The sequence below is a fragment of the Salmo salar genome, chromosome ssa14 (genome assembly GCF_905237065.1).
Source record: "Salmo salar chromosome ssa14, Ssal_v3.1, whole genome shotgun sequence".
NCBI lineage: Eukaryota > Metazoa > Chordata > Actinopteri > Salmoniformes > Salmonidae > Salmo > Salmo salar.
Genome location: NC_059455.1, coordinates 14,796,500 through 14,816,453, shown reverse-complemented (window position 1 = coordinate 14,816,453; position 19,954 = coordinate 14,796,500). Strand labels below are relative to the sequence as shown.

Sequence of the window (19,954 nt, the reverse complement as noted above, 5' to 3'; positions counted from 1 at the left end):
AAGTCTTTCCTCTCAAACAAAACAAATCCATTCTCAGACTGGGTCTTGAAAAACAAGCTGCTTCAGCGGCATCCGGTTACGTTTCACAAGCTGGTATTGTGTCTGTATTCTGTCTGGCTTGTTTGTGAGTTTCTATTGAATGCCATTTAGTTTCCATAGCTATTTACTCAGTGTTATCTGCTTCTCTAAATGTACTTTTTGCTTTTTAGTTAAAGTAAAACATTTGGTAATGATTAATGGCATGTTTTTGCAACGATTTACACTATATGACTAACAGGTGCTGCTTTTTTGAAGACAAAAAATCACCACCATCTTGCTACTCCTCCGTTGTAAAAAAAAAAGTGATTTTGGGAGCTATAGAAATAGTTTTTTAAAATTTTAACTAGACAAGTCAGTTAAGAACTAATTCTTATTTACAATGACAGCCTACCGGGGAACAGTGGGTTAACTGCCTTGTTCAGGGGCAGAACGACAGATTTTTACCTTGTCAGCTCGGGGATTCGATCCAGCATCCTTTCGATTACTGGCCCAACACTCTAACCACTAGGTTACCTGCTGCCCCCATCTTTATTTACGTCTACATTTTGTTTTTGCCATGTTTATTCTATTACAGATGCCTTAATGCATATTTTTGTATTAAATTATGTTAGCTAAACATTAACATGTCAAATGAAAAGATATATATATATACAAACATTTTCCTTAAAGCATAATTTTTTTGTATATAAAAAGTACAAGTTCTAATTTTACTGTCCCCACTACTACAACAACAAAATACTTAAATACATGTAATTTTGTCCTTAAAACATTTGATTTCAATGCTGTAGAATTCCATTCACTCTTATGGAGTTCTGCTTCTTCTGGGGAGTGCCAATAACGCCAACCGGTGACTTCAAAGCGTCTCACTGGTCAATACTTAGCATCAGCAATCCAGTGTTTACATACATAATTGATATAGACCAGCAAAAGCCAATTCAGAATTGTCCTCAACTCTCCTCTCAATACCCCATTGTGGACCTTGATACTGTTTTGTGTGGTATTGAAACTTGATTCAACAATGGTCTTTTGTGTCCCCTGTCACCCCAGCTGAAGGACAGTGGCGTTGTGAAACATGCAGGCGTGACATCTAAGGGCAGCAGTGAGTTTGTCCAGGAGATCGTCTTCGAACGCCTCACCCCCGGCAGCGTCATCGCCTTCAGGTTAGAGGTCATGATGAGCAGCCCAATATACCCACACATTGAATAGAATTTGAAAGTCTGCTGTAAAACACACACAAATGTTAGTGAGGGGTGGGGATGTTCTTTGGCCAGTTTGGCCTCATATTGTCTACTCACAGCTCACAGGTAATACTGTTAACTCTTCACCCATTCGATAGCTCAGTTGGTAGAGTGTTGGACTGTAAAATCGCTGGTTCAAATCCGTCTTGAAGGAAGAAACCTTTTGGCCGAGAAATCTCTTCAGCATTGCAGACTGTATGTCTCCTAGCCTGGTCCCAGATCTGTTTATGCTGTCTTGACAACTTCTATGTTCATGTCAGGCATATGGCACAAACAGATCTGGGACCAGGCAATATGTTTCCCTCTGAGATGTGTCTGTGTTTCCCTCATCAGGGTGAGTCTGGATCCCAGGGCCCAAGAGCTGGTGGGAGTCATCAGACATCACCTGATCCAATTCAGCCCAAAGTACAAGCTTGGCAGTCTGCCCGACCAGCACACACCAACCATACTGGAGACACCCCTGGCACAGTGAGTATACATCGCACAAAGACACGCTTGCACACACACGCACCCACACACACACACACACACACATGCACACAAATGTACCGCTACACACACACACACACACACACACACACACACACACACACACACACAGCTGCTTTGCAAACACACCATTTTGCACGCACACCATGTCTATTGGAAAAGTGCTGAAAATGTATAGTACAGATGTTGTATCTTAATTTGATCATCCTGTTGCAGGGGAACTTTCCTGCAATGCAGGGAATTAAAAACCTGTATTGTATTTGAAGTTTAAAAAGGCTTCTGAAGTTTGTAATTTCCACTTTGAAATTTCAGACTTGATTTTCCCTCACGAAAAATGTGTCAACCCGTACCAAAAATGTCCATTAATTATAATCCGCATAATAATTGACATGTCCTGCTGCTGCAGGATTATTTTCCTGCTGTAGCAAACTTGCTCAAATTAAAATCCTACATCTGTATGTTTTTTTAATGATGGTCATATATTTGTATAGTGAGGAATTGATCAACACACTGATCAACACACTGCTCAGTGGGAGTCTGTAGTCTCCAGCTGTGCCCATTAAGGTGAATGTGTGTTGTAATGTTACGTGACCCTGTCCTCTATCCCCATGCAGGATCATGTCCAAGCTGACCCTGTCCTCTATCCCCATGCAGGATCATGTCCAAGCTGACCCTGTCCTCTATCCCCATGCAGGATCATGTCCAAGCTGACCCTGTCCTCTATCCCCATGCAGGATCATGTCCAAGCTGACCCTGTCCTCTATCCCCATGCAGGATCATGTCCAAGCTGACCCTGTCCTCTATCCCCATGCAGGATCATGTCCAAGCTGACCCTGTCCTCTATCCCCATGCAGGATCATGTCCAAGCTGACCCTGTCCTCTATCCCCATGCAGGATCATGTCCAAGCTGACCCTGTCCTCTATCCCCATGCAGGATCATGTCCAAGCTGACCCTGTCCTCTATCCCCATGCAGGATCATGTCCAAACTGACCCTGTCCTCTATCCCCATGCAGGATCATGTCCAAGCTGACCCTGTCCTCTATCCCCATGCAGGATCATGTCCAAGCTGACCCTGTCCTCTATCCCCATGCAGGATCATGTCCAAGCTGACCCTGTCCTCTATCCCCATGCAGGATCATGTCCAAGCTGACCCTGTCCTCTATCCCCATGCAGGATCATGTCCAAGCTGACCCTGTCCTCTATCCCCATGCAGGATCATGTCCAAGCTGACCCTGTCCTCTATCCCCATGCAGGATCATGTCCAAGCTGACCCTGTCCTCTATCCCCATGCAGGATCATGTCCAAGCTGACCCTGTCCTCTATCCCCATGCAGGATCATGTCCAAGCTGACCCTGTCCTCTATCCCCATGCAGGATCATGTCCAAGCTGACCCTGTCCTCTATCCCCATGCAGGATCATGTCCAAGCTGACCCTGTCCTCTATCCCCATGCAGGATCATGTCCAAGCTGACCCTGTCCTCTATCCCCATGCAGGATCATGTCCAAGCTGACCCTGTCCTCTATCCCCATGCAGGATCATGTCCAAGCTGACCCTGTCCTCTATCCCCATGCAGGATCATGTCCAAGCTGACCCTGTCCTCTATCCCCATGCAGGATCATGTCCAAGCTGACCCTGTCCTCTATCCACATGCAGGATCATGTCCAAGCTGACCCTGTCCTCTATCCCCATGCAGGATCATGTCCAAGCTGACCCTGTCCTCTATCCCCATGCAGGATCATGTCCAAGCTGACCCTGTCCTCTATCCCCATGCAGGATCATGTCCAAGCTGACCCTGTCCTCTATCCCCATGCAGGATCATGTCCAAACTGACCCTGTCCTCTATCCCCATGCAGGATCATGTCCAAGCTGACCCTGGCCGACATGAACATGCTGCTGTTCCGCTGTGACTCTGAGGAGCAGGAGGAAGGAGGAGGCTGCTACAACATCCCCTCCTGGACTAGCTTCAAGTACGGTGGCCTGCAAGGTACAGTACATACAGAGGGGGGGTCCAGTCAGCACCAGGGTTGGGGTCAATTCCCATTTTAATTCAGTCAATTCAGTGTAAATTGAAATCGAAATGAGAATTTTGCGGTCTACTTCCTGAATTGACTGATTTTGAAAGTGAATTGATCCCAACCCTGGTCAGCGCACATTGTGGAAGTTGCCCCTAACCACTGATAATGGGTCAGATATCTTTCCACCCCCCATGGTTAAGGTTAGGATTTGGGTTGGTAAGCTGAACCTAGATCTGTGCGTACGAGCATCTGTACACATGAGAATATTGTTGAATGAAACTTGACATAGACATTAAAAATCTGATTCATTGTTTTGATACAGGTTTGATGTCAGTGATGGCGGACATTCGTCCCAAGAACGACCTGGGCCACCCGGTGTGTGACAACCTGAGACAGGGGGACTGGATGATTGACTACGTCAGCAACAGGCTGGTGTCCCGTGGTGGCGCTCTAGGAGAGGTGAGCACGGTTTGAGTGACAGTAATTCAAACCTAATGAATCCCTCTTGATTCGTTATGACAAGGTATACTGCCAAGACGGTCTGATGAACTTGACAATAATGATGCCAAATAGAAGGAAATCCATCCTACAACTCTGCCCATCTAAGGTCCAAGACCTGAGTTTTAAATCTAACAGCAGTAAGATGAGGATTCACTCACTGTTACCATTTTCCATGGTCGTCATTTTCAAGGTTGGTGTTTTCCATATAGCATGTGTTGTCCGACATGTTTCCAGGTGGGGAAGTGGCTCAAAGGGATGTTCCACTATCTGAAGCACATCCCTCGCTACCTCATCCCCTGCTACTTTGACGCCATCCTAGTGGGAGCCTACACCACGGCCCTGGACACCACCTTCAACCAGATGTCCAGGTATGTCCCCACAGAAACAACCCTATAAATGTTATCCACACACTCAACATACAGTCAGAAAATGATGCAATAGAACAATTGGAAGATACTTAAATTAGATGTAGTATTTCGTGTTAAAAAGGCCCTGCACCTTTAAGGATGTGCCGAAAACCTTATTTACATTCTTTTTGCAACTTATGTGTTTTTCTGCACAATAGTTTTCATGTAAAACCATGTTTTTCTCTGTGTTTCTCTCTTGTTCAGTTTTGTCCAGAACGGCTCCACCTTTGTCAAACTGCTGGCTCTGGGCTCGGTCCAGATGTGTGGTGTTGGCAGTTTCCCGGCTCTGCCCCCCTTGTCGCTGGCGCTACCCGGCGTCCCCTACCGCCTCAACAAGGACACCGGCAAGAAGGAGCAGTGCTGCGTCTCCCTGGCCGCAGGTCTGCCTAGCAACAACTCGTGTCTATTCGTCTATTCTACTACTGTAAACTGGTGGGGCGCCACCCAAATAACTCATCATATTTTTCTGTTGATATTCTGGAAACGAATTATAATAATCATCATGCTGGACTACATTGAGTAGCCAAATAACTGGTGTTTAGAAGTCTCCTGGTAATCATCAAAACAACCTATCATTGCCGCTTGGTATTTTACTGAAACGACGCTTTAAGCTTCAGTTCATGACCAGTTCAGTGGCTATCAGCTGATAAAGTCCTATTTGTATCTCTGTACCATTTGAGAATTGGTGTTTGAATTTCAGCTGTGTTCGAACATCTGCTTCCTTTATTCATCTCTACCGTCCTGTTTCACAGGTCTGCCTCACTTCTCCTCTGGAATCTTCCGCTGCTGGGGCCGTGACACCTTTATCGCTCTGCGTGGACTCATGCTGGTCACTGGTCGTCACCTGGAGGCTAGGTGACTGTGCCCTGTACTGCACTAGTATCCAAATGGAACTTCTTAGGTATCATTTCATACAATTGTATATGTTAATTCAATGTTTATTTTCATGAACAGAAACATCATCCTGGCGTTTGCAGGCACCCTGAGACACGGTCTTATCCCCAACCTGTTGGGCGAGGGCATCGGTGCTCGCTACAACTGCCGTGACGCAGTGTGGTGGTGGCTGCAGTGCATCCAAGACTACTGTACCCTGGTGCCCGAGGGCACTGCCATCCTCCACTCCCCCGTGGTCAGGATGTACCCCCATGACGACTCCGAGCCCCACGCCCCTGGCACTCCGGTAGGTCACAGCAATGCACATACAGTACACACACATTTTCTTAATCTCTCTCTCTCTCACACGCCCATATGTACACATGTATACATACACACACACGTGTAGACACCCACTCACACATGTAGACACCCACACTCACACATGTAGACACCCACACTCACACATGTAGACACCCACTCACACATGTAGACACCCCCACACTCACACATGTAGACACCCCCACACTCACACATGTAGACACCCACACACACACATGTAGACACACACACACATTTAGACACCGACACACACGTGTAGACACCGACACACACGTGTAGACACCCACTCGCATGTGTAGACACCCACTCGCACATGTAGACACCCACACACACACACATGTGTAGACACCCAGACACACACACGTGTAGACACCCAGACACACACACGTGTAGACACCCAGACACACACACATGTAGACACCCAGACACACACACATGTAGACACCCAGACACACACACATGTAGACACCCAACACACACACACATGTAGACACCCACACACATGTAGACAAACACATGTAGACACCCCCACACACACACATGTAGACACCCACTCACACACACATTTAGACACCGACACACGTGTAGACACCGACACACATGTGTAGACACCCACTCGCACGTGTAGACACCCACTCACACATGTAGACACCCACACACACACGTGTAGACACCCACCCCCCCCACACACACACACACACACACACACATGTAGACACCCACACACGTGTAGACACCCACCCACACCCACACACGTGTAGACACCCACACACGTGTAGACACCCACACACACGTAGACACCCACACACACGTAGACACCCACACACACGTTTAGACACCCACACACACGTGTAGACACCCACACACACGTGTAGACACCCACACACACGTGTAGACACCCACACACACACACGTAGACACCCACACACACACACGTGTAGACACCCACACACACATGTAGACACCCACACACACGTGTAGACACACACACACACACGTAGACACCCACACACACGTAGACACCCACACACACACACACACACACACACACACACACACACACACGTAGACACCCACACACACACACACACACGTAGACACCCACACACACACACGTGTAGACACCCACACACACACACGTGTAGACACCCACACACACACACACACACGTGTAGACACCCACACACACACACACACACACGTGTAGACACCCACACACACACACATGTCCACACACACACACGTGTAGACACCCACACACACACACATGTAGACACCCACACACACACGTGTAGACACCCACACACACACGTGTAGACACCCACACACACACACACACATGTAGACACCCACACTCACACATGTAGACACCCACACTCACACATGTAGACACCCACTCACACATGTAGACACCCCCACACTCACACATGTAGACACCCCCACACTCACACATGTAGACACCCACACACACACATGTAGACACACACACACATTTAGACACCGACACACACGTGTAGACACCGACACACACATTTAGACACCGACACACGTGTAGACACCGACACACATGTGTAGACACCCACTCGCACGTGTAGACACCCACTCACACATGTAGACACCCACACACGTGTAGACACCCACCCACACCCACACACGTGTAGACACCCACCCACACCCACACACGTGTAGACACCCACACACGTGTAGACACCCACACACACGTAGACACCCACACACACGTGTAGACACCCACACACACGTGTAGACACCCACACACACGTGTAGACACCCACACACACACACGTAGACACCCACACACACACGTGTAGACACCCACACACACACACGTGTAGACACCCACACACACGTGTAGACACCCACACACACGTGTAGACACACACACACACACACGTAGACACCCACACACACGTAGACACCCACACACACACACACACACGTAGACACACACACACACACACACTGTAGACACCCACACACACACACACACACGTGTAGACACCCACACACACACACACGTTTAGACACCCACACACACACACACGTGTAGACACCCACACACACACACGTGTAGACACCCACACACACACACACGTGTAGACACCCACACACACACACACGTGTAGACACCCACACACACACACACACGTAGACACCCCCACACACACACGTAGACACCCCCACACACACACACGTAGACACCCCCACACACACACACGTAGACACCCACACACACACACGTAGACACCCACACTCACACATGTAGACACACACGTGTAGACACCCACACACATGTAGACACCCACCCACACACACACACATGCAGACACCCACACACACACATGCCGACACCCACACACACATGCCGACACCCACACACATGTAGACACCCACCCACACACAAATGTAGACACCCACACACACACACATGCCGACACCCACACACACGTGTAGACACCCACACACACACACGTGTAGACACCCACACACACGTGTAGACACCCACACACACGTGTAGACACCCACACACACACGTACACACCCACATGTAGGCACCCACACACACACGCACATGTAGACACCCACACACACAGACATGTACACACCCACACACACACATATATAGACACACACATGTAGACACCTACTCACACATGTAGACACCCACCCACACACACACATGTAGACACCCACCCACACACACACATGCAGACACCCACACACACATGCCGACACCCACACACATGTAGACACCCACCCACACACAAATGTAGACACCCACACACACACACATGCCGACACCCACACACACGTGTAGACACCCACACACACACACACACACACACGTGTAGACACCCACACACACACGTGTAGACACCCACACACATGTAGACACCCACACACACACGCACAGGTAGACACCCACACACACACATGTACACACCCACACACACACATATATACACACACATGTAGACACCTACTCACACATGTAGACACCCTCACACACACATGTAGACACCCACACTCACACACGTAGACACACACATGTAAACACCCACACACACCTAGACTCACACACACACACACACATACATTAACACATAAATGCACACCCAGACACACACGCTTCATCTTTCTCTCTCACACACTCTCCCACATGTACACATACAGTATATACACCCACACACATATGCATAAGCACAATCTACACACACACACGTACATTGTAATATTGTTGTATGGTGGTATTATACGTTTTGTATTGTAGATATGTAGTGGTGTAATAATGTTATATGATGTACTGTTTTATCTTTTGTTTTATGTGTAATGTAAGTGCCTTAATGTGTTTTGACCCCAGGAAGAGGGAGAGCTAATGGGGATCCCTAATAAATACATTCACTTACACACTCTCCCATCTCTCTCTCTCTCACACACTCTCACATGCGCACATATTACCCACACACATTGTGCATAAATCCACACATGTCCACACAAATACCTACAGGACATCAAGCAGGGGTACAGTCTAACGTCATCCTCGTGTGTTTCAGTTCTCCTTCACACAGCCCCTTTGTGATGTCATCCATGAGGCCATGACACGTCACATGCAGGGTATCGACTTCAGAGAGCGCAACGCCGGACCAAATATCGACATGCACATGAAGGACGAGGGTGAGTCTGCCACGGTCACCTCCGCTTGCCGTCACACTTTGAGTTAATAAGTAGGACCAGGAGTTTTTCCTGGTTACGTTACCTTCTGGGCCCCGGTTATTCCCTAAAGTAGCTCTAGTTGGTTGTTATGTTTTTTCTTATGGTGAACATTGTCCTGGTGTCTTATTTCAGCAAACATGGTATATTATTATTCTCCTTGCTCCCAGGCTTCAATGTCGTGGCCAAAGTGAATCGTTATACTGGCTTTGTGTACGGCGGCAACCGTTTCAACTGCGGAACGTGGATGGACAAAATGGGAGAGAGTGACAAAGCTCGCAACAAGGGCATGCCCGCCACACCCAGGTAAGACCTTTGTCATCATAGACCACCAATATAATAGAATAGAATACAAAACAATACAATAAAACACAATGTAAACCAAACTGTGAGGCAAACGTAGTATTCTTCAAATATTAAGCTATTGTAAATGTACAATGAATTCATGTTTCATTTGATCTGATTTGACTCATGTCCCTGGTTGTGTGTCTCCAGAGATGGGTCAGCGGTGGAGATGGTGGGCCTCAGTAAGTCTGTGGTGCGCTGGCTGGTGGAGCTCCATAAGAAGGGCCTGTTCCCACACAGCTCCATGAAAATACACAGGGACGGTGAGTGCTGCCTGGGCACAAGCACACACACACGCGTACCCGACTTCCCTTTCTTTAATTAGACATTATGAAAACATTGTTATTCTATGATTGTTTCCCCTGGCAGGTAAGGAGTTGAAGGTGTCCTATGAGGATTGGAACCATAAGATCCAGGTCAACTTTGAGAAGAACTTCTATGTGTCCCACGACGAGAATGACCCCGACGAGAAGCACCCCGACCTGGTCCACAAGAGAGGCATTTACAAGGACAGCCACGGAGCCTCCAGTCCCTGGTGTGACTACCAGCTCAGGCCCAACTTTTGCATCGCCATGGTGGTGGTGAGTTGCTATCAGAGTGGCATCAGCTCATGCCCGGTTTCCTGTTTTTTTGTCATTGGAATTTCAGTTTACTTCCAGAATCGACTGATTGAAATGGAATTGACCCCAAGACTGGTCCTTAGCCCTTTTCTTGCAATGATCTACAGCAGTGGTTCCCAAACTTTTTATAGTCCCATACACCTTCGAACATTCAACTTACAGCTGTGTACCCCCTCTAGCACCAGGGTCAGCGCACTCTTAAATGTAGTTTTTTGCCATCATTGTAAGCCTGCCACACACACACACACACACACTATATGATACATTAATTAAACATAAGAATGAGTGTGAGTTTTTGTCACAACCCGGCTCGTGGGAAGTGACAAAGAGCTCTTATACCTACGTAACAGCCACTTGAAGCCTGTGGCGCGATTTTCAAAACCTTAAAAATCCTATTACTTCAATTTCTCAAACATATGACTATTTTACAGCTATTTAAAGACAAGACTCTCGTTAATCTAACCACACTGTCCGATTTCAAAAAGGCTTTACAACGAAAGCAAAACATTAGATTATGTCAGCAGAGTACCAAGCCAGAAATAATCAGACACCCATTTTTCAAGCTAGCATATAATGTCACATAAACCCAGAAGACAGCTAAATGCAGTACTAACCTTTGATGATCTTCATCAGATGACAACCCTAGGACATTATGTTATACAATACATGCATGTTTTGTTCAATCAAGTTCATATTTATATCAAAAACCAGCTTTTTACATTAGCATGTGACGTTCAGAACTAGCATACCCCCGCAAACTTCCGGAGGAATTCGCTAACATTTTACTAAATTACTCACGATAAACGTTCACAAAAAGCATAACAATTATTTTAAGAATTATAGATACAGACCTCCTCTATGCACTCGATATGTCCGATTTTAAAATAGCTTTTTGGTGAAAGCACATTTTGCAATATTCTAAGTACATAGCCCAGGCATCACGGGCTAGCTATTTAGACACCCGGCAAGTTTAGCACTCACCATAATCATATTTACTATTATAAAAGTTTGATTACCTTTTGTTGTCTTCGTCAGAATGCACTCCCAGGACTGCTACTTCAATAACAAATGTTGGTTTGGTCCAAAATAATCCATCGTTATATCCGAATAGCGGCGTTTTGTTCGTAAGCGTCCCAGACACTATCTGAAATGGTAAATCAGGGTCGTGCGCATGGCGCAATTCGTGACAAAAAAAATCTAAATATTCCATTACCGTACTTCGAGGCATGTCAACCGCTGTTTAAAATCCATTTTTATGCAATTTTTCTCGTAAAAAAGCGATAATATTCCGACCGGGAATGTCCATTTAGCTAAACTGAGGAAAGTAAACAAAGCTTTCGGTCAACGCGGACACGCGCCTGAGTCTCACAGTACTGTAACCAGCCACTACCCAAACGCGCTACTTTGTTTCAGCCAGAGCCTGCAAAGCCACGATTCAGCTTTTTGCCGCCTTCTGAGACCCTATGGCAGCCGTAGGAAGTGTCACGGGACAGCTAAGATCCTCACTCTTCAATAAACAGAGACAAGAAGAACGACACCTTGTCAGACAGGCCACTTCCTGCCTGAAAACTTGTCAGGTTTTTGCCTGCCAAATGAGTTCTGTTATACTCACAGACACCATTCAAACAGTTTTAGAAACTTTAGGGTGTTTTCTATCCATATGTAATAAGTATATGCATATTGTAGTTACTGGGTAGGAGTGGTAACCAGATTAAATCGGGTACGTTTTTTATCCAGCCGTGTCAATACTGCCCCCTATCCTAAACAGGTTAATCATAGTGTCACGTCCTGACCAGCAGAGGGAGTAATTGTATTATAATTTGGTCAGGACGTGGCAGAAGGGTATTTGTTTTGTATGGTTGGGGTTGTGTGTGTTATTAAAGGGGTGTTTGGTTTATGTAGTCTGGGGTTTGAGTATATGTTCTAGTGTTGGTTTTCTAGCCTGTCTATTTCTGTGTGGTTTGTGTGGCTCCCGATCAGGAACAGCTGTACGTCGTTGTTCCTGATTGGGAGTCATATATTAGATGCTTGTTTTCACCTGGGGATTTTGTGGGTAGTTGTCTTTAGCACTGCTGTTGTGAGTATAGCCTGTTAAACTGTCTTTTGTCGTTCTTCGTTTTGTTATTTTTTCCGTGCTCTCTGTGTTTAATAAATATTCAAGATGAGCATCCACATTCCTGCTGCGTTTTGGTCATCTCTACCCAACGACACCCGTGACACATAGCCTCAATTTTGTCCCGCACATTGAATATAGTTGTGGAGAGTCCCTGTAATCCTAGATTCTGATCATTCAGGCAAGAAAAAACAGATAACCAGCACACTTCTGTATGTTGTAAAAGCGTTACATGGTTGCTGCCCATCTCATTACATAATGCAGAAAATACACAAGAGTTCAGGGGCCTTTCTTTAACAAAGTTACCCATTTTCACTGTTGTGTCCAAAACGTCTTTCAACCTGTCAGGCATTCCCTTGGCAGCAAGAGCCTCTCGGTGGATGCTGCAGTGTACCCAAGTGGTGTCGGGAGCAACTGCTTGCACACGCGTTACCACTCCACTATGTCTCCCTTTCATGGCTTTTGCGCCATCAGTACAGATATGAACACATCTTGACCACCAAAGTCCATTTGATGTCACAAAGCTGTCCAGTATTAAAAAAATATCCTCTGCTGTTGTCCTGGTTTCCAGTGGTTTGCAGAAGAGGATGTCTTCCTTAATTGACCCCCCATAACCGTAACGGACATATACCAGGAGCTGTGCCAGGCCGACCACGTCTGTTGACTCATCCAGCTGTAACGCATAGAATTCACTGGCTTGTATGTTAAGCAGTAATTGTTTCAAAACATCTCCTGTTTCAAAACATCTCCTGACATGTCACTTATGCATCGTCTTGTTGTTTGATGAAGTCATTGTCTGCATAGTTTTTTTGGCCTTTCCCCCCAGCATTGTCCCAGCCATATCCGTGGCAGCAGGAAGAATTAAGTCCTCCACAATAGTGGCTAGGACAGGCTTGCCTGGTAGCTCACTTGGTAGCTTGGTAGCTCACCATATAAGACGCTTCTAGCCCCTTGTTATTAATGGTATCTGTTACTTTTATACATGTCTTACTACTCGAAAGTCATCTTAATTCTCGCTCAAAAAACTCCTGTGGCTTATTTTTCAAATTGGCATGTTTTGTTTCTAAATGTCTGCGCAAGAGTGAAGGTTTCATTGATTTGTGAAATAGTACTTTTGCACATATAACACACTGTGGCTGAGGAAAGGCACTACTCCCAATATAAGTGAACCTCAAATCAATGTAGTTCTCATCATATCTGCACCTCTTCGATGGTCCAACGTCCCTGTCTGTTGTTCGGTGCTTTCCCGGGTAAGGGGGCAGTAGCTCTTCGGCTGCATCAGATTCACAACTGTCAGTGTCCATGCTAGCTGGGATAACAACAAATGTAGAATTACTGACGCTAGCATTGGATGTGCTCGTGGAAGCAGAACAACTTGGGTCGTCGACAGGTGCAGGTGTAGTACTGCTGGTAGTAGCAGTACTAGCAGTTAGAGCTGGTATGTGTCTCTATGGATGCGGCCTTACTGTTTGGCTACATACGGACCGTTAGTGGAATTCCCGCGAGAGAGTAACGGTTAATGTGATTGGATGTTAATTATTTGACTAGGCTACCTGTATTTGACATTGTGTTGTTATTTCGCTGAACACTAGATGGTTTCATTTTATTTTTGCCAGTGAAACGAGGTTATTCAGGCGAGAAAGAAAAAAACCTCACCCAAATGTATAGCAAGGTTGGAAAATATAAATGGACGGTTTGAAAATGAAATATATATCATTTTAAAATATGAATCACATTTTTTTTTTGCCGCATCCCGACGACATTGTACCCAAGTTTGGGAATACCTGGTTTAGACCGTTTGGAAGTTTTGACAGACTAGGAGTGAGCTTCTCTTCTTCTCCCACTTCGACCATGCAGTGCGGGTAGCTTAGCTCTATTCCGTTTAGTTTTATCCTAAAAAAAACTCCCTAGTCCTTGCCAATGTCAAGCATACCAATAACATAATGCAGCCACCACCATGCTTGAAAAAATGAAGTGATACTCAAAAATGATAAAATATTTCAATTTATATTTTATGTGAATCACATTTTTATTTGGCGTAGAATAAACATGGCAAAACAAATGTAGACATGAATAAATGCATTTCCATAGCTTCCAATAAGTTTTTTTACAATGGTGGGGGAGTGCCAAGATGGCGGCGCAGTGGCTTCAATACAGCGCCCCCTGTAATTTATCTAGTGTATATATAAATCATTGTTTTCTTGACTACCCCTTGGGTGTATATAAATCTAAAGAACTGGGGTGGAGTTTGCGAGGTATTAAGGAGTTGAGTATTTTCTCTATTTTGTCCCTGAGGCTCCTGAATTGTTCACGGTGGAGAGAGCCTGGAAGGCCCTGGAGATCGCTGAGAAGAAGCTGCTAGGACCTCTGGGAATGAAGACCTTGGATCCAGAGTAAGATACCTACAGCTATTAGTCATTATTAGTAGGGCCAAGTTTTTCCTATTCAGGTCATATTGTCAGGAAAAGCTCCTGGCTCCTCTTCATTTACTGATTCATTTTCTATATATATTTTCTTGGCTTGTATACTACTGACATCACGTTTATTTCTCCCCCAGTGATATGGTGTACTGTGGTGTCTATGACAACGCCCTGGACAACGATAACTACAACGTGGCCAGAGGCTTCAACTACCACCAAGGACCGGTAAGTGTGCCTCACTCAGGATTGGAGTTGTACCACACCTTAAATGAGGAGTTCTTGTTCACCTTCTTATGGCAATGCTCCTGAGCGGATAAATAAAGTTGTATTGAATTGATCTGTTGGCTTTAATGACGTGTTTGTTTTTTAGGAGTGGCTGTGGCCAATTGGGTACTTCCTTCGAGCAAAGCTCTATTTTGCCAAGAAGCTTGGGAAGGAGACCTATGACCAGACAGTGTACCTGGTGAAGAGCATTCTCTCTCAGCATTATGTCCACCTGGAGAGGTAAATGCACACAGTCACACACACACACATTTACGCACACTATTTGAACACCCATCCATGTCTCTTCTAACCCCCCAGGTCTAGTTGGAAGGGTCTGCCAGAGCTGACCAATGAAAACGGACAGAATTGCCCCTTCAGCTGCGAATCCCAGGCCTGGTCCATCTCCACGGTGCTGGAAGTCCTCCACGACATGTAACAACACCTCAATTCCTGTGGGCGGAGAGCCGCCCTATGATCTCACTTCCTGAGGGTGGAGACTCGCCCCATGATCTCATGACCTCTTGTAGTCCGGCATTGTTTTATTTCACATTCATAGTGTGGTCTTTGTTGTCTTGTTTTGGACCTCATGTACACCCTCTGGACTAACCCTACTGGGATCTCAAGTACACAGCAGGCTAATGCCTAGTGAACATGTGAACACCAGCACTTGCAGTTTGTTGTGGAGGGCATTGGGAAATTGTAGTTCACAGCCTCATTTGACACCTGACTTAGTGTTGTCAAGGTATATGTTACAGTAGATATGAGCTAACGTTATCGCACTTAAAGATGAAGTATTAAAGACAAAGTGATGTATTCTAAGGGATGGAAGACCGACTGTTTTGAAACCAGATTACCTCCTAGGTAGATAAACGTTCATCTTGTCGCCTTAGCTGCTAACCTGTCACTGGTGATCCTTTTAAAGACTATCAAAATGTACTGTACTATGAAATGTGTCAAGTGCTGATCCATTGTCGTGTGCTTCCATGCCTTTTACTGGAGTTTAGATCCCTAACTAGAAACGTATCACTGTGACTGAAACCTTGTAGAGTTGATCTTCTACGGTGAGGGGAAAAAGTATTTGATCCCCTGCTGATTTTGTACGTTTGCCCACTGACAAAAGAAATGATCAGTCTATGATTTTAATGGGAGAAAGTGAGACAGTGAGAGACAGAATAACAACAAAAAAATCCAGAAAAATGCATGTCAAAAATGTTATAAATTGATTTGCTTTTTAATGAGGGCAATAAGTATTTGACCCCCTCTCAATCAGAAAGATTTCTGGTGTCTTTTAGGTGTCTTTTATACAGGTAACGAGCTGAGATCAGTAGCACACTCTTAAAGGGAGTGCTCCTAATCTCAGCTTGTTACCTGTATAAAAGACACCTGTCCACAGAAGCAATCAATCAGATTCCAAACTCTCCACCATGGCCAAGACCAAAGAGCTCTCCAAGGATGTCAGGGACAAGATTGTAGACCTACACAAGGCTGGAATGGGCTACAAGACCATCGCCAAGCAGCTTGGTGAGAAGGTGACAACAGTTGGTGCGATTATTCACAAATGGAAGAAACACCAAAGAACTGTCAATCTCCCTCGGCCTGGGGCTCCATGCAAGATCTCACCTCGTGAAGTTGCAATGATCATGAGAACGGTGAGAAATCAGCCCAGAACTACACGGGAGGATCTTGTCAATGATCTCAAGGCAGCTGGGACCATAGTCACCAAGAAAACAATTGGTAACACACTACGCCGTGAAGGACTGAAATCCTGCAGCGCCCGCAAGGTCCCCCTGCTCAAGAAAGCACATATACATGCCCGTATGAAGTTTGCCAATGAACATCTGAACGATTCAGAGGACAACTGGGTGAAAGTGTTGTGGTCAGATGAGACCAAAGTGGAGCTCTTTGGCATCAACTCAACTCGCCGTGTTTGGAGGAGGAGGAATGCTGCCTATGACCCCAAGAACACCATCCCCACCGTCAAACATGGAGGTGGAAACATTATGCTTTGGGGGTGTTTTTCTGCTAAGGGGACAGGACAACTTCACCGCATCAAAGGGATGATGGACGGGGCCTTGTACTGTCAAATCTTGGGTGAGAACCTCCTTACCTCAGCCAGGGCATTGAAAATGGGTCGTGGAGGGGTATTCCAGCATGACAATGACACAAAACACACAGCCAAGGCAACAAAGGAGTGGCTCAAGAAGAAGCACATTAAGGTCCTGGAGTCACAGTGATACTAGCCAGTCTCCAGACCTTAATCCCATAGAAAATCTGTGGAGGGAGCTGAAGGTTTGAGTTTCCAAACGTCAGCCTCGAAACCTTAATGACTTGGAGAAGATCTGCAAAGAGGAGTGGGACAAAATCCCTCCTGAGATGTGTGCAAACCTGGTGGCCAACTACAAGAAACATCTGACCTCTGTGATTGCCAACAAGGGTTTTGCCACCAAGTACTAAGTCATGTTTTGCAGAGGGGTCAAATACTTATTTCCCTCATTAAAATGCAAATCATTTTATAACATTTTTGACATGCGTTTTTCTGGATTTTTTTGTTGTTATTCTGTCTCTCACTGTTCAAATAAACCTACCATTACAATTATAGACTGATCATTTCTTTGTCAGTGGGCAAACGTACAAAATCAGCAGGGGATCAAATACTTTTTTCCCTCACTGTATCTATGACCCTCTCTAAATGTGATGCATCTCTCCTTGTGAATCTGATGCCTCATTTTGTTGGTCAGCATGCGTCTAGCTTTTAGTGTGTCTAGTCTACATAGTGTTGTCATGGTACTGAACGGTATATAAACAGTCTGCAGCCTGACCTATTCTGTGTCTGTCTTCATGTCTGTGTTGAGGTGAAGAAAAACAATAGTTTTACTGACTGAGTAGCCTGTACACTAGCTCCCAGTTAGCCCTCTAGGTTGTGTTAGACACAGTAAAACCTTTATTTATTGAAATGTAATCTACTTTTTTTTTATTAGTACAAATTTCAAGAGAAACCTGGTTCAAAGACCGCAGTAGATTTTACAATTTTTCCAATTTATAAACTTATGTCAAGAACGCTTATTACAGTATAATAACTGTCCCTAGTCCTGTTCTTTAGGATCAATTGAAGACAGAGAGATATCATGGGAATCCCGAACACTGACAAGACACAGGTAGAGAACACCTGAAAAGAGAAAAAGAAACAATAAAAATGACATACCTACTCCACATTTTCAAAGTGAAATAATTTTGGGGGGAATTGTTCCAAATTAATATTGATTGCATATCTCTTAAGGACTGACACTGGACCATTCAGTATCACTTAACACCTTTTGCCATTATGGTGTGTCTTAGGCATTAAAATGTGTGTAATTGTACTGCTGAAAAAATAAAGCTGTATCCCCAGGGTTAGGTATTCAGAAGACAGGCCAGGTTTAATCTAACTTTTAAGCTGGGCTTTGCTCTTTTCATATTTATTTTGATCCTGACAAACTTCCTAGTCCCTCCCAGTGACAAGCATACCCATAGAATGATGCTGCCACCACAATATTTGAAAATACAGAGGATCAAGAATGTTGCATTCACTCATTACTGGCCTGTGTGACAAAGTGAAAAGAAGGAAGCCTGTATTTAAAAAATCCACTTCAAATCATCCATTCTGTTTGCAACAAGGCTGGTAAGTAATACTGCAAGACAACACGACAAAGACATTCATTTTTTGGCCTAAATTTAAAACTACAGTGCATTTGGAAAGTATTCAGACCCCTTCCCGGTTTCCATATTTTGTTACGTTACAGCCTTATTTTAAAATGGATTAAAAAAAAGAATCCTAAACAATCTACACACAATATCCCATAATGACAAAACGAAAACAGGTTTTTAGAAATGTTTGTAAATGTATATATTTTTTTTAAACAGAAATACCTTATTTACATAAGTATTCAGACCCTTTGCTAGGAGACTCGAAATTGAGCTCAGGTGCATCCTGTTTCCATTGATCATCCTTGAGATGTTTCTACAACTTGGAGTCCACCTGTGGTAAATTCAATTGATTGGACATGATTTGGAAAAGCACACACCTATTATTTAAGGTCCCACAGTTGACAGTGCATATCAGAGCAAAAACCAAGCAATGAGGTCAAAGGAATTGTTCATAGAGCTCCGAGACAGGATTGTGTCGTGGCACAGATCTGGGGAAGGGTACCAAAACATTTCTACATATTTAAAGGTCCCCAAGAGTTTCTCTGCAGAGATGGGAGAACATTCCAGAACCATCTCTGCAGCACTCCACAAATCAGGCCTTTATGCTAGAGTGACCAGACGGAAGCCACTCCTCAGTAAAAGGAACATGACAGCACGCTTGGAGTTTGCCAAAAGGCACCTAAAGACTCTCAGACCATGAGAAACAAGATTCTGCTGTCTGATGAAACCAAGATTGAACTCTTTGGCCTGAATGCCAAGCGTCACGTCTGGAGGAAACCTGGCACCATCCCTATGGTGAAGCATGGTGGTGGCAGCATCATGCTGTGGGGATGTTTTTCAGCGGCAGGGACTGGGAGACTAGCCAGGATCGAGG

General features: G+C 45.2%; 1 protein-coding gene across 3 annotated transcripts in view; it reads left to right on the top strand.

Moving 5' to 3' along the window:
• LOC106568905 (glycogen debranching enzyme) overlaps window positions 1-16,332 on the top strand; it is a 39,605-nt gene extending 23,273 nt beyond the window's left edge. For all 3 annotated transcript variants that reach the window (XM_014139701.2, XM_014139697.2, XM_014139698.2), the window contains exons 19-34: window positions 1,087-1,199; window positions 1,611-1,745; window positions 3,621-3,751; window positions 4,105-4,241; window positions 4,518-4,651; window positions 4,895-5,070; window positions 5,443-5,545; window positions 5,645-5,870; window positions 9,478-9,598; window positions 9,805-9,940; window positions 10,130-10,242; window positions 10,349-10,560; window positions 15,008-15,105; window positions 15,270-15,357; window positions 15,503-15,636; window positions 15,715-16,332. In XM_014139701.2, the coding sequence (XP_013995176.2) occupies window positions 1,087-1,199; window positions 1,611-1,745; window positions 3,621-3,751; window positions 4,105-4,241; window positions 4,518-4,651; window positions 4,895-5,070; window positions 5,443-5,545; window positions 5,645-5,870; window positions 9,478-9,598; window positions 9,805-9,940; window positions 10,130-10,242; window positions 10,349-10,560; window positions 15,008-15,105; window positions 15,270-15,357; window positions 15,503-15,636; window positions 15,715-15,832 (2,175 nt within the window). In that variant the 3' untranslated portion in view covers window positions 15,833-16,332. The remainder of the gene's footprint in view (window positions 1-1,086; window positions 1,200-1,610; window positions 1,746-3,620; window positions 3,752-4,104; window positions 4,242-4,517; window positions 4,652-4,894; window positions 5,071-5,442; window positions 5,546-5,644; window positions 5,871-9,477; window positions 9,599-9,804; window positions 9,941-10,129; window positions 10,243-10,348; window positions 10,561-15,007; window positions 15,106-15,269; window positions 15,358-15,502; window positions 15,637-15,714) is intronic.
• The last annotated feature ends 3,622 nt before the right edge of the window (window positions 16,333-19,954 follow it).